This window comes from Microchirus variegatus (assembly GCF_963457635.1).
Source record: "Microchirus variegatus genome assembly, chromosome: 16".
Lineage (NCBI taxonomy): Eukaryota > Metazoa > Chordata > Actinopteri > Pleuronectiformes > Soleidae > Microchirus > Microchirus variegatus.
The window spans coordinates 13599986-13616160 of NC_139817.1; the positions used below are offsets into that span (position 1 = coordinate 13599986).

Genomic DNA, 16175 nt, shown 5'->3' on the forward strand with positions numbered 1-16175 from the left:
TGGCTGTGCCAGCAACGTGCATAAAGCTCACCACCGCTCTCCTTGATTGTTTTTGTTTTTAAGCTAAGAGACGACTCACGTGGACTCTAGAAGTATGTCCTTGATCAACATTTCATAAAAAAATAGACCAGATTTGGCTTGGCTGGAAACAATTGTTCTTCACTTGTATTTTTAGTCATCAAAAATTGCTGAGTAGATTCCATTTTCCTGCTCAAGTGTGATGCAATTAGGATTGTTTTTAGATTCACCATTTGGAAGGTGTTTATTTGTCTGTGGAAACTATCCACCAAAATATGTTTTTGTATTACCAGATATCCTCTTTAATACCCGCAGGAGCAGCAGCAAGGCTCCGCTGCTTCTGTCCTTTCAAATCGGCTGCCCAACATTTGTTTCCTATGTCACAGGTCACCCGTTGCCCATATTTGTTTTTTCCCATGTTCCATGAAGCAAGGGCAAACGGATATCTTGTAGACGGTATTATCTGCACGCTGTGGTGAGAGTTTAGTGCTTTGCTTTCACGGAATGTGCTGACTTGAGAGAGATTGTGCTATACATGGCACTGCTGCGTGTTATGCCATGTCACTATTGTGCTGTCAGTGCGGTTCACATGAGAAGGAAAGTGCTTGATAAGAGGCGAAAGTGTGAGTAGGCATGTTATGCAAGATGGAGTGATGATACTTAAGTTCCATAAAGTGTCTGTACACAACTTCTTGGTTCAATGGCAGTGTCTGTGGAAAGCTGACTGCAGTGGGGATGTATTTATTTGAGGGTTTTGGCACACTTCAGTGATTACTGATGTACTGTAGGTAGTTTCACTGCTGTGGTATATTTCACTAGCTGTGGTTGCATTCCAGTGGTAGTGGTCAGTGGCACTCGCTGCTTATTTTCTGTTTTGAGAGCATATGGGATCTTGTCTCTGTGGGATGGTCAGAGAGGTTTTATTGCAAGTACGTGTGTTCCAGCCATCAACTCTTTAACTCATTCAAATGAAGAATTGTGTGTGCAAAAGTGGACAAAACACACACACAACCACACACATAGTTACTCTTGAATACTCGACAAAACAAAGATTGTAAATTGGTAATATATATAATCTTATATATTGAGTAGTGTGCAGAATCACAGGGTTGAAATATTTCCCTGGGAAATTCAATGGGATCCCAATAAAATGATTATTAAGTTATGTAGTGTTTAACAGCACAATTCACTTACCTAACTTACAAACCGAGACACGTTGGCACCGTCTTCTCTGTGCCAAATATCCCACTTCTTTATATTACCATTTAATATAGGCTGCAGAATAAGCTGTCAGTCTGTGTGCGTACGTGTGTGTGTGTGTTTGACAGATGGAGAGAGTGCATCGCGGGCAGGGAGACGAATGAAAGGATCAATACATTGCGTTTTTTAAGATGTGTTAAAAAAAAAAAGTATTTCATGTGTTTCGTTTTGCCTCTGACAATCACAAGAACCATGTGCACAGCACACACACACAAATCAAAGGGGGAAAAAAATCTCCAGTGACAGAACAAACCAAAACTGTCTCAGGAAGAGGTTTTTTTACTACTTTATAGAGCTGAAACAATTAATCGATTAATTGATTATTGATGGATTACTACATTAATCATCAACTATTACTATTACTATATATAGCACCGCCCCTTCGCTTCCGTTCATTCCTATGAAGCTGCTCACCCAGCGCACATGCCAAAAGAAGTCTTTGACTTCCGCGTTTATTTCCGGGTTATGGGGCCCATAGAGCATGCGCAGTAGTGTCACTACCATATAAAGATCTATAAAAGCCCGTGTCCATGTCTCAAGGTGTCCTGTGGACACTTTTACTGGTGTCTCTTTTACTATTGCGGTCAATGGGAAAGTTGCTTTTTGGGCTTTTGGGCTTTTATGGGGTTTTCCGTTGCAGTACCCACATTGGCCACCATGCAAAAATTGTCTTCAAGTCAGAGGGGGCGGTGCTCTATCCAGTTCATATAATACATCCATGGTTTCAGCTCTACTACTTAACGACACACGCTAACGGTTGTCGCTGCGGAGGTCTTGAGTTTTCACGTCTTTTCTCTGTGGTCCCCACTGCGACAGTAATGCTATGTATGAATGTGTGTTTGTGTGTGTGTGTGTCAAGAGAAGAGAGAGAGACGCAGCGGATCAAAATGAGGCATTGTAATAGGATGTCAGCTTTAACACCTCATCAGTTACTCCATCTTGTGTTGCGCGCCGCCACGGTTACACGTACGTTGAGGAAACTCGCAAAATGGATTGTCATGAAGAAAGAAAAAAATGACAGAAAATGAAATGAGCAAACGTTTTGGCATTTAGGCTCAAAGCTTGGCCCGGGATGGCTATTTGATCATCAAAATACTTTCTGATTAATGCTGTCAAATTAAATAAACATTCATTCAAACGATTGTTATTCCAGTGTACAGTACTAATCATTAATCTTTCAGCAAACAAATGCTGGAGATCCAACTGCAGATCCAAGAGTCAGACACATGCCAGAGATGTTGCATTCTGTGATGTGGCTTTGATTAGGCATTATTGCCTCTGGCTAAACTAAGGCTTTATCACACACACTGTCTCAAAACAAACATAGCCTTCGACATGGTGGGTTTGGCATTCCACAAATCCAATGTTAAGTGCTCTGTTTGATTGCTGAGGTCCAGCTGTTTAAATGCTATTGTTGACCACACAGTTTGATGCCTCTTCTTTTTCACGGGGGCCCGGACAGGACACTGCAAGTGTTGATGAAGGGAGGTGATGGACCTCCCCCTGGTCACTGGCATTTTACCTGAGCGGGGTCATAATGGAGCAAAAGGGACGGCTGACATGGCTCCATCCATGGGTGGCAGTTTGTTTGGAATGGCTAAGGGCTGAGAGGTCAGGATGGCAGAGTAAATTATGGTGGGGAGTTAAAAGGGTGAAGTGAAGAGGAGACACAGGGGTGGAAGGTTGGACTAGTTAGGGGTAAATCACCGCTAAGGTCAGGGGGGGCAGTAGGTGAGGAGGAAAACATTAGGGGGTCACCAAAGTATGAAGAGAAAGGGTAGGAGGGCTGAGTTTTTTGATCCCGTCCCTCTGAGAAATCTTAGGCCATGTGCTAATCCTCTTCCTCATGTGGGTCTCAGAGCTGTCATTCAGTCAAAGCCTATCTCAGAGATGATCTGAAGAGTTGTCTCAGCCAAAACAGAAAGAGGGCTGCTCCCCCAGCGTCAATAGAAGTCCACACCCCCCTCTATAATTGGATTGTACCTTGCTTCAACACAACGCTTCCCCCATTACATTCTCCATCCATCCCTCCCATCAGCTACTCTGTTGATCAGCTTCTACGTGGGAACACATTTATCTACAGTGTAGGTATTTCTTAGTTAACCTGGCTTTAAGTCTGAAGGCGTATTGATTTTAGTTTGAGAGGCACAGATATATCAAAGAAAATGTTGGTTTTAAACATTATGATAACATTTTTTGATATACTTTTCGATTCCTTCTCATCAGTCCTTTTCCTTTTTTTGAATATATTATTTTTCATTTTCCTCAGGCCCCCATACCGCCACACACGCCTGTTTATTTTAACGAAAATGAGTCTTGAATCTTTAGTAGCTCTTTACATCTAGCCGTATTTTTGTTAGGCATTCCAGAAGTGTAAAATTGATAGCGGTTAAACCTCAAATGCTTGTCAGCTTGCCTCACTGACAAAAGGAGCATTTCACTGTTTGTTTGTTCTCACAGGCTCAATATAAGGTTTTCCTCAACTCTCTGAAATTTATCTGCTTTTCTCATCTGGGATTGCTCCGCCAAGAACAACAACCAGCTACAGAACGGAAACACATCCATATGCATGCTCACACATAAACCTCGTGAAGGCAGGAACACACACAGATGAGTACAGATACACAGTAATGCTCTTCTTAGTAGCAGACGCATACTTTTGCACATGTTTCCATGTGTAATCACCTGGTACTATCAAAACACCTTTTGAAAGGGAAATTACAGTGCCTTGCGCCTGACTTTGTGCACGAGCCAAAATAAAGTCCCTTTCCCTACAGGGGAAGAATTCACTAAGATGCACCAATGAATGAGCGCTACCACATGACACCTTGTCTGTGACAATAATGAAATCTTTTGTGATATAAGTTGCACATGAAATGTATCTCATTTTATCAGTTACAGGTAAAAGTGGGGTTTTCACGAACTCTGGATGGCTGACAGCAGTCATGTTTTACCACATGGGGCAACGGTGGCTCAGTCAGTGCGTTTACATGCAGGCTTTTAGTCGGTTTTAGCCGATTTTAGTTGGACTAAGACAATAATTTGCTTTCCTTAATGTCATTTAAACACATTAGTTTGACTAAAATCGAGCGAGTCTTTGTCAGACTAACATACTTGGATAATGCCTTTCATAGTCTGATTACTCAACTTAGTCGGACTGGATTCGGGCTTGCCATTCTGAGCATGCACCATATTTTTCAATATGCACTAGTTTATAAAGCACGCATGGCCAAAGACCCGGGACGGAGTCAAACAGGAAATCCGAAATTACACTACCGTTCAAAGGTTTGGGGTCACCTATACAGTTATTTTGTGCTTTCATCGAAAGAATTTGCAAAATGAATAGATAATATAGACAAGATTAGAAATAACAAATTGTATTCAAAATAATCATTTTGCCCTTTCGTCAAAGAACCAGCAAAACTGTTTTTATCTGTGCTAACATCATTGCACAAGGGTTTTCAAGGGTTTTCTAATCATCCAATAGCCTTCTAACGCGATTAGCAAACGCAATGTACCATTAGAACACTGGAAATGGGCCTCTATACACCTAAGTACATATTCCATTAAAAAACAGACGTTTGCAGCTAGAATAGTCATTTACCACATTAACAATGTATAGAGTGTATCTCTGATTCATTTCATGTTATATTCATTGAAAAAAAGTGCTTTTCCTTCAAAAATAAGGACATTTCTAAGTGACACCAAACTTTTGAACGGTAGTGTACGCTCATCACAAAATTGCTTCATTGCTTGAGCAGCATAGACAGCATGGGCAGCTCCCTCAACCCTTCAACCCTATCAAAGTGTCTAGACCCAGTGTTGATTCTAGACCCAGTGTTAAGTCCTACAACCCAGCAACCATGGCCCATTTAGACACAACTAGAATGTTTTCCCAATTACGCTGCGGTGGCAACAATGATTGCTGGCTTCTTTCATTTAGAGGAAACTCTTTTTTTGGTTAGTGATGAATAAAATGTTATTTTTATTAACGGCAGCAGAGTGGTGAGGTTCAGTGCGGGCATACAGACCGCACAGCTGTCACTGCTGCCAAACAGCGGGTTTCACGTCCACAGTGCTGTCTGTGGTTAGGTTTTTGGGCAAGAAACCTTTGGTAATGGTTAAGGAAAGATTATGGTCTTGGTTAAATGTAAATAAACACATTCTGTCTGAAGTCACTGTGAACTTACGTTGTGTTGACAAAAAAAAAAGAAGAGTCCTCTCTGAAAACAAACGGAATTTAAAAATGTCACACCGAGACATATACAGTTTTAAGGTCAACTACTTTATTAAGTAGCTTATGTTACCTGGGTGTCATAATGCACCTCCAGTTCTGCAGGGTCAATAGTGCTACTTCTCATAGCGTGATAACAACTGTTTAAATGTGGCTTTCAACCTGGTCTCAATTAGGTGCATGCTTGATTTCTCCTGACCTCACTGCTAACAGCCATGCTGTGTTAAGGCTGCTGTTGGCAGCAGGGAAGAATGAAAGGGAGAGAATGAGGAAGTGGTGCAGATGTGTCACAGGAATTCCTTACTTGGTTAGTGGGATATGCAGCGTTAAAGTTGGAGAGAGTTTAGAAGAACAGTGGCACTGGTTAGCAATAAACATTTGATGAGCAGCATCAACTGTTTATGAGCGACTTATTGATGGTAAATGGTCAGTGTTTACTGTAAATAGCGCTTTTCTAGTCTTGATGACCACTCAAAGCTGCTTTACATTACAGTTTTTGCCATTTTACTCATGTATTGTACACTGCATTTATGTCCAGCGTGTTTTTATCACAAAACTGTCTTGCCCAATGACACATTAGCACGTCGACGAGCAGAGCAGAGAATCAAACCCACAACATTCTGGGTTGAAAGACAACTCCCACCCAGTACGTTTACATGCAGAGCTTAGTCGAGCTGCTGCCGTAGCTTGACTGAGTCAGGCAATCGGGCAACTTGTCGAATATATACTACCGTTCAAAAGTTTGGGGTCATAAAGAAATGTCCTTATTTTTGACGGAAAATCACTTCTTTTTCCCAATGAATATAACATTAAATTAATCAGAAATACACTCTATACATTGTTAATGTGGCAAACGACTATTTGTTTATATATTATATTATATTTGTTTAATATGTACATAGGTGTATAGAGGCCCATTTCCAGTGTTCTTTGTGTTTGCTAATCGCGTTAGAAGGCTATTGGATGATTAGAAAACCCTTGTGACTATATCTTCTATTCATTTTGCAACTCTTTTGATGAATAAAAGTGTGACTTTTAATGGAAAACACAAAAAAATGGTATAGGTGACCCCAAACTAGTGTATAAGAAATGTATAGTTGCTGTCGGGTATGGATTCTGCTGTCAAATGAAACAGCAAACCTCGTTTTTGAATTTCTCAAACTGTTCAAGCTACATTAAGGCTTTGCGACTTCATTCGGGAGAAAAGGTGTGAGGTCCGGGTAAAGCAAACATAGACTGCTATTGCCCTGACTGACTGGTTTACAATTCTTAGCCCTGATAGACTTCCAAAAGAAAATCAGCGTTGACTGTGGGTGCAAACCACAGCCTGTGGTCTGGGGGGGTGGGGGGGGGGGGGTCGTGGTCGTGAGCTCAGTCAGTCACCTCGACTTCCTTTCGATTTTTTACTGCTACTTCCACCTTTGGTGCTACAAGAGACCTTCCATAACTCCTCTTATGGGACCACAAGACACCACTTTTCCGGAAAACGTAAATAAACTATTTTCCGGAAAATCCAAACGAGCAATTAACGCTACCTTTTTAGGTGTCTTTAAGTGTTTTATTGGTATTCAAAGCTCAACCATAATGGTGACGACAGCTGCATTGAGTGGGGGTGGTGAGTTTCACTATAACGGAAGGATATCTGTGGAAAGAGATTAAATAAACCTCTACATAACAACGGATAAATCACTGTTAGTGCATCATATATTTTTTTTATCACATTAGCAATGTATAGAGTGTATTTCTGGTTCATTTAATGTTATATTCATTGAAAAAACGTGCTTTACCTTAACAAATAAGGACATTTCTAAGTGACCCCATATTTTTGAACGGTAGTGTATCTTACTATGACCTGGTCTGTCAGTGCAGTTGCGGCATCACAGCCTGAAATTCCCATCATCCACTATAAGGACATTATTGTACTTCCTTGCTGCAAAGCAATATCTATTTCTCTCTCTTTTTTCCATCTATTGTGTGTTTGCTCTTCTCTGAGATAGCGTCCAACAGCTTGACTTTTCCAGGGGCTAAACTGATTCAATTAGAGGGGGCATGTTTGAGTGTAACATAGAGTTATAGCTCCATGAGCCAACATTGCAGAATAGGACATACTGTAGTATACAAGAAAAAAGTCTGTTGTCAGGTCAAACATTCTGTGTTGATAATAATGAAGCCAACAGAAATATCTCATCCTAGGCACACATTTCGGCTGTGGGGAAATTCATTTTGTTACTTGATCTTCAGGTTCATCGGTTTTTATACTTGGGACAGCACGGTTAACTTGAACTTGGCTTGGGTTTGTCTGCCGGGACTGCAATGAACAAACACAGGAGAAATGGAGAAATGAAGATGGGGGGGGGGGGGGGGTCTCGAGAATTCTCTTTTTGGATATAAATCTGTTTGCACAATACCTGCTTCTTTCATTACACTTCTTTTAGAACATTGTAGTATTTTGGATTATTACTGAAAAATGCTAACCTGGATTGTTTGATTTCAAGCTTGTCTGAGTTTATGCTTCACTCAAAGTCTTTCTCTTGAGTTGATTGCTGACTTATGCTTTGGCCTTGGGTAAAACCATTGTGGTACCAGAGCAATGTTTGCTGCTGGTGCAGCATTGCACCCACACTGGGGGATTATATGGCAGCGTTGGGAATAGTGGTTGGTTCCTGTGTGCTCTTGCTGAAGTCTGAAGGCCATAGTTGGCAGGCAGTGTGTTACTAACAACAAATGTATTGTGTGCTTGTGGATGAGTACTGGCATGTACTGTATGTGTATGTGACTGCATTTGTACACCTGGTATAAATGTGAGCAGTGCAGAATCCTTTCATGTGTCACTGGGCATCCTGAAATTAGCTCTACTGTACTTGATGGTCCACATGAAATGGTCTATTGTTCCTATTTACCCTAATTTACCGATGGCATTCCCAACCCATATCCCCAATTTCTGCTCATGCGTTACGCTCACTCATTCCCGCCATATTGCTGACTACAGACCTTTTTGTTTTTGATATTGTAATTTTCTTTCCTGCTGTTATTTATTCATTTATTTTTAAATACCACAGTGTCTCTCAAATTACAAAAGAGTTGCAGTTTAAGTCCAGTCCAGTGTGTAAAAATTTAGGTGGCAGAGATTGATTATTCTACCCATAAGAATGTCTGCATAAGTGTATGTTTTGGGTTTTTGTAGCCTTAGAATATGGCTTTTATATAAACTTTAGGCAAAGGTCGCCATATTTCAAAAGCAGCCCTAAATCAGCCATCAAACCAGCCACCGTGTGCATATTTTTGCTTTAGAACTAAAGCTTGTTTCACAAACAAAGAAGAACAACATCCTTCCTGGTATGTGAAGGCCACCGTAGTTACCTGATGCCCTCAGGAAAAAGAATGTGTGAGAGGATCAGTCCTATGTTTGTTACAGGCTGCAGTCTCATCTCTATTTTTAACACACAGCTTTACATATGTTGTGATGTAATAATAGAACGATATAAGTCCACACCCAGAATATCACGGTTAAAGCTCACATAGAGTGGTCCTGTTGCACCTATATGTTAGTTATGGAGGTCTACTTACATACATTAACTTGTTTTTATGGTCAAAAACCTCCTAGTTGCTTTAAACGAGCCGATAGAAATCTGTCTTTTCGGATGCTGTGCTCAGCCGCGATATTTCAGACTCACCTCCAGAAGACAGAGTGTGTTGTGATTGACCAGCCAGCATAGAGCCTTCCCAACTGTCTTGTGATTGGCCAATACCCGGAAGTGACGTAATCAGCACACCCACTCTCAAAAGCGCAGCTCCCCCCTCTGAAGGAGTCAGACCCAGAGTCACTGTCGCTCGTGAAACACCTCCACAACGGAAGTTATTCTTCTTCTGCGGTTCAATGTACGCAACTGGATGTGCCCGGACTAGTGCCCGGAGCAGGAGGATCTGCTGTTCAGGAGAAATGCTGTTTTACGCAACCGGACTAGGTTTTTTCAGAGATCTCACTGAGCCTGAGATTACAATAAAACACAGCGTTCTCAGCAGTGGCTGAACTGTTTGTTTAGAACCTTCAAGGCTTCTTAAACAAGGTAATGACGCAGATACACACTAAAAAAACAGCGTTAATTGGAACTTCCGTTCTAGGTCCGCTTTAATAGTAATCAACTCTCGTTTCACAACCTATATTTGTACATGGAAATTAAATCGGAAATGAGTAACTTTCATAATATACACTCTCCTCTGAGGACAGTAATATGTGTTATATGTATGTTGTAGAACCACCACACAAAACCTCAAAGTTACAATGACAAGACATCTGTCTGTATGTGACACAAACACACACTGGTCTAAAACAGGCCCAAAAACGTCTGAAAACTAAAAAAAAAAAAAAAGGAAAGGAAACATGAACGAGAAACCATGACCATAAGTGACAAATCAAAACGACAAGTGAGAAACCAAAAAAAAAAAATCCAAGAGGAAAGAGAACTGTAAACGATGCAGCTGCAAATGAGAGTGCTGATGGGAAATTATGGAGGATTTCAATTTTTAAGCTTTCAAATTCTTTGTTTGCCTTCACATGTCTGGATTATGAAGCTTGTTTGTCTGAGACTAGCATGTAAAGGCAAAAACAACAGATTAGGAAGTCCCGTGTTTACATGATCAAATCCAAACAATAATGACAGCACTCCCACTTGCATTTACAGTTTTCTTTCCTTGTGTTTTCTTAGGTTGCTTTGTGGTTTTGGTTTCTCATTTACAGCTTTGATTTCTTCTTTTGTTTATGGTTTTGGTTTTCTCATTTGTGTTTTTTTTTTTTTTTTTTTTTTTTTTTTTTTCCTTTCAGACTTTTTTTTTTTTTCAGACTTCCTTATCATGGTGACTCAAGAAACCATCATGGCGACTTACACCAACAAAGTGAGTAGTTCCCCCAATATTTCTCCTGTCCACTGTGTATTCACGATGGTTCCTTGATTCACTGTGATAAGGACTCGGAAACTGGACCCAGAGTGGGTAAACTCATCCGCATTAACACATAACTGGATAGGGAGATGAGTGGAAGTGTGAACTGGCACAGATATTATCGCCTCTTTTGAAGACTACAACACAAACTTATTATCTTATTACCCTGTTTCTGCTCTGACTATTAATGTGGAATTTGTTTGAGGCTTCACATAAGATCAATATATATATATATATATATATATTTTTAGTAATTATTTCTTTTTCCCTTCTGTGCAGGGAAGTGCTGTCACACATCGTGTACACCTACCAAGTGCAAACCATCTCCAGCCGGAGTGAGAGTGAGCCGTCCCCGCCTTTGTTGCATGAACTGGGATCACCGCATTGTGGGGATGGACGAATCCAGAGGTGACGGATGCCTCATCATCCAAAAATGACATCATTTTGATTATTAGTTTGGCATATATGTGGGGTTTTTTTGAAGTAACACTTGCTATTTGCTATTTTAGTTCCAACGAAGAGGAGTGCGATGATATGAACTCTATGAACGGGGACGGCTGCTCCAGTCAGTGCAAGAAAGAGCCCTTCTTCAACTGTATTGGTAAGTTTCATGGGTGATTTAAGGGTTAGAATGCTTGTCCTCTCTGGTTTACTTCAAGTAATTATTGTATTGTAATAAATTGTCAGATTATTAAAGATTACATTTGGTAAAACTTGAAGAAAATAAGTTAATTGTTGGTTTTAGAATTCTTCACTGACAGAAAACATCAAACGTTTGTATTTGTATTTATTTATTTATTTTTTGTTTGGCAAGTGTGTGAATGAACAGATCATTGGGATCTGGGCAGCTTTTATCCAAGCCAAGGAGAATAGGAATTCCATTCATAATCACTTTGAGTGATGAAAAAATAAAATAGAATAAATATAAAATAAAATCTTTTTTGTCTTATTTTACTCAGTTGAGTGACTGGCATCTTGTTTTGTCTTATGAATAGATGGATGCGCTCCTGTCCAGTTCTCCTGCTGTCTGACAATCTTTTTGCCCCCTGTTGTGATCATTCATTTTGATTGTGTTTGTGTGTGTTGTGCGTGTGCATTTACACTACACATGCATGCACACACACACACACATATATGAGCCTCTGTGAAGTGGCCACTTAATCCCTGTCAGACTGCTGGATGACTGCATTGGCTGCACTGTTTTTCCTCTAACTGCATTTCTCAGGGAAGTGTGTATGTGTGTGTGTCTAACACAGTCTGACATAGTTGTAGTTTTGCGCAGAAATCTGACACTATAATGAAGGGACCGTCTTGTCTATCTGTCTGTATTTGTGAGCGAGTGCCTGCCTGTCAGTGTGTTGGATAGTGAACCAGAGAGCTGGATGGAGAAACTGACACTAACTATACAACAGGGCCAGCGAGCTACAGTTTGGAACGAGATTCAGTGGGGTTTTCGCACAACTCAATCATATTATATCTGGAATTAATGAAATCAACAAGTTCTTTTGCATCTGGCTGTACAATCCATGTTGTCTTACCAGGGCTTCAAGCCACAGCAAACACAGGGACAGATAAAAGCATAAAGGAAAAATGGAACATGTTTTTCTAAGTCTTTTTCTCTGTCTTGCATTTACTCTGTATTTGTAAAACGGAGCATGTTGGGTATAGGTTTTTTTGGTCAGGCCCTGCAGTTCCCTTTTCTTTCAGCGTTGTTGAACTCATCACTCATTTTTCCTCCAACTTTTTGAGCTGCACTCAGTCACCTTTCCATTTTTTTTCCATTATCTGTTTATTCTATCCCTGCCCACATATTCAAATACTGCAGCAACACTGTTCCTCCTTCTCCATCCTTTTCCTCTTTAGCTCACGCTCGACTCTGTTACCCTGCAGCTTCCGCAAGCCACTGATCAAGATTCCGCTTGTCCCGGTCGCGCTGCTTCTCTTTCTTCTTCTTTGCCTCTGTTCCTGCTGAGTGAGTGGCGGGAGTGAATTCTGTATGCCCCCTCAGTAGCCCCTTGTTTCACCATTGCCAGAGCACAGAACTGACTTGAGTTTTTGGCTGTGCTGGGGAGGGCTGGAATTTCGAGGAGGAGGCCCCGGCCAACTTGGCACAGAATGCCGCCTTTCCCCCTAACTGGAACCCCACCGGCTGACACTGCTTTAGCTGAGAGCTGAGTGCAATGAGGCCCAGGCAACCTCCCTGCTTTGCTCCCCACTCCTCCACTCCATAAGCTCCCACTTCCAAACCTTAACTCCGGGTGTGATGTCTGGAAAGATTACTGCTGTATCTTTCTTTACCTCTTGACTCTGTCTGATCCTCCCATACCCCCTCCTCACTGTGTTTATTCTCTAGCCTACTTATTTTATTGCCCTCTTGCTTTCTTTCCTTCTGTTTCTGTTTCCTGACCAAAACATTATTCTCTCATCTCACTGTGTAGCTCCTCCTTGTTTTTGGTGTTTTTTTTTCATCCACCTTTATTTCCAAAATGATCAGGCTGTGTGTATGTCCCATAAAAAAGGATGAGAGAAGTGGTGTTTTTTGGCACATGCAAATGCATGCTGGACATGCGGGAAAGCAGGGTGCTCGTGGGATGTGATCAGCTGATAGTAGATGTATGTGATCCTCGCCTCGCTTGAAAAGTCACAACAAAACATTTAATTCGACGCTGCATCTGTTCCCTCCACCTGCAGAGGAGCCGAGCATGTGCTACTACTATGACGGCGACGGGGTGTGTGAAGACTTTGAGCGGGAGACTGGTGTGAGAGACTGTGGCCTCTACACCCCCAGTGGTTTCCTCGACCAATGGGCGTCCAATGTCGAAGTTTCCCACGAGGAGAAGCCTTACTGCTCCGGTGAGGTGGCTGCTGGCTACCCTGCTGTTACTAAAGTAAGTCCATACACAGTTTGTCCTATGAAACAATGACTGCCTGTTAAGTGCTGTATCTAGCACACGCTACTAACACCTCAGGGAAACATAGCCAAGTTTGATGTGATTTGAGATGACGTGAAAATGCTCATGTTTTGAAATCAGAGACGCATGGACAGATGCGCTTGTTTCATATTAAACACATGACCAAAGTGGACCTCTATGTCTCTGAAACCCCCTGTTGACATTGACAGCTGTTTTGTTATGTTGTTATTGTCTGACTCTCTTTTAGACTCATGGCTTTTTATGGGGGTTTCTCTGCAGCACAGGAGGGTTTGTAGTTCAACAGTCAACAGTAGGGCTGCAACGATTACTCGAGTGATTCGAGTAACTCAATTACAAAAATTCCTTGAGGCAAAAACTCTGCCTCGATTATTCGTTTAATTCCTATCTCGCACGGCCTGTTCAGAACAGGGATCATTGTTCCACACGAACCGTTTTAGCAGACGCACACCGCACATCCGGATTTCAGCTGGCGCGATGGCGGAGATCGAAGTGTGAAACAGCCCGTAAAAAAGGGCAGAAAATTTCCAAAGTGTTGGACCATTTCACGATGAACCAAGAAGACAACAAGGTGCAGTGTAACCACTGTAAACTACAACTGGCGTACCACAACAGCATGTCAATGATTCGGCATCTGAGCCCACAGCATCCAGTTGCTTCTGGCACACGCTAACGTAAACATCGATGTTTGCTGATTTAATGTAGCTTACAAGGCTGCAGCTATCAAATAAATCAAAATTTTTTGTAATTGAGTATTCTACCGATCATTCCTCGATTAATTGAGTAATCGGATTTAGAAAAAATTAAATAAATAAATAAATAAGAAGAATTTTACAAAAATATTCGATAGCTGCAGCCCCAGTCAACAGGATGTTATTTGTCAAAGTCTTCGTTCAGATATGTCATCCTCACTCGGATCACTTGATTTACTTTATGCTTCAGTGATGCCACTCATCATTGTTTTGCATAACGAAGATAATTGGGACTCACGTATTGCAAGCTACTGGCACAAAAAAGTGTTTTGCTCTTTAAGAGACTGGGACATTTAATTAGATGTCTCCTATAAGGTGAGTTAAGACTTTTTGCTGCTCTCATTAAAGCAATACTTAATGAAGACAAGACAAGATGCCATTGATTCCACCGAAGCCCAGTGGACGCATTGATCTGTGGCTGTCACAGAAAGTGGCTGATTACCCAAAACATCAGGCTGAGACACACAAATAGACACACACACGGCTTTGGACAAAATGTGCACTCGGCTCAATCCTATTTGATCCGTGCACCACACTATGGTCAGTCAAAATTAAGCCAAGTATCTATTTTATATCTCCTTTAAAGGCACTATTTCTTATTTTACTTTCTTATTGTCCAGTCTCTTCGCCGCTTTAATAGCATTTTTGATTTGAACCAAATGTTCAAATAAATATCCTCTACTATCTTACTTTGAAGGGTGACATCAATATCCATTGTTAAATTTTATGATCATAAATATTTTAACCCTACGAATGAGGGAGAGCTTTGGTTGTACTTTATTCCGGCACACTGACAGTGCAACTCTGTGTGTGATGTTGGAACTTGAACTTGTTTCAACTGCTGATGATGCATTTTACAAGGCCAATGACCTGGTAATTCCAAAAAAGCTGTGTTCAGGTGTCTTGGCACTTTGGCAAGGTTTTAACACAAACAGAGGAAATAGATTGACCAATAGAATTGAACGCATTTAATATTCACAGTATATGGCATCGGTTCTGTCTAGACCAAAACAGCCAAGGTAGCCAACCAAGAATATTGCAGATGTTTGAGACACTAGTGGAACGTGTCCACATAACCATAAAGAAAGGATTTCTGCTGTGAAGGACACATTATTCTTACAAGACGGACTTTTACTGTGGAGAACACACTGTTCTCCAAGGGTCATATGTGATGAGATCACCTCTTTACAAGGCCACTGAAATTTTGCATTCTGTGGAAACACAAGTGCAAGTGTGGAAAAAAATATGCAAAAAGCAGGTTAACACAACACAAAGGTCTTGTTACTGTTGTTCTCTGGTTTTTCCGTCTCTCGTACGTTCGCGTACATTACTATATCGTCCATCAAGGAGGTGGAAGTCGGTGTCACTATCAGAAAAAAACTGTGTCCCCGAAGGGCATTCCCTCTCACCGGCAACATGTTCTTTCTCAAAAGGTTCAAGTATACTGATCACACAAGTAAACAGACCAACAAAAACCGTTTATGTGCTCTTGCACACGTATACACAGCCAGCAGTCCGTTTGATGTGCACGAGTGCGGCTATAGTGAATGTCTGGGAGGCTCATACCACAGTTGAAGGATGTGAGGCTTGGTCCTAGAGATGAAGACCAGGCCAGTAGGCATGTTTTTGTCAGTGGATCCTGTTTATACATTATGGGGCCGCTTGAGACCAACACACAAAACACCACAGGAGATTTTTTTTAAAGATTCTATTTATTTGGAAGAAGCTACCGGTGGTTTTCAGTTGTCCAGTCTTTGTAATTGCTGTTACTCTTGATGGAAACCAGGAATTTATACGCCAAAAAATAATATTTTCTTTAGACATCTGGACAGCATTTTCTAATAAGAGAATGTATGTTAATGTTTTTAAAGATATTGTTTGGCCTTTTTGCCTGTATTGAATAGAGAGAGCACATAGCATGAAAGTGGGGAAGGCGGGGAATCAAGCCTGGGTTGCTGCACCAGGTTTGACCCATGCGACACCAGCTCTATGAAAAAATTAATAATCCGTGAACCCTAAGTGTGATCATTTAGGGGTTGGTTT

The 16175-nt window shown here is 41.2% G+C and overlaps 1 protein-coding gene across 1 annotated transcript in view; it reads left to right on the forward strand.

Annotated features, from left to right (window-relative positions):
* Nucleotides 1–16175, forward strand: part of pappaa (pregnancy-associated plasma protein A, pappalysin 1a) — a gene marked incomplete at both ends in the record, with an annotated part of 81059 nt that overhangs the window by 21970 nt on the left and 42914 nt on the right. Inside the window, 3 exons of the mRNA XM_083902231.1 lie at nucleotides 10730–10858; nucleotides 10960–11051; nucleotides 13142–13338. Coding sequence (XP_083758357.1) covers nucleotides 10730–10858; nucleotides 10960–11051; nucleotides 13142–13338 — 418 coding nt within the window. The remainder of the gene's footprint in view (nucleotides 1–10729; nucleotides 10859–10959; nucleotides 11052–13141; nucleotides 13339–16175) is intronic.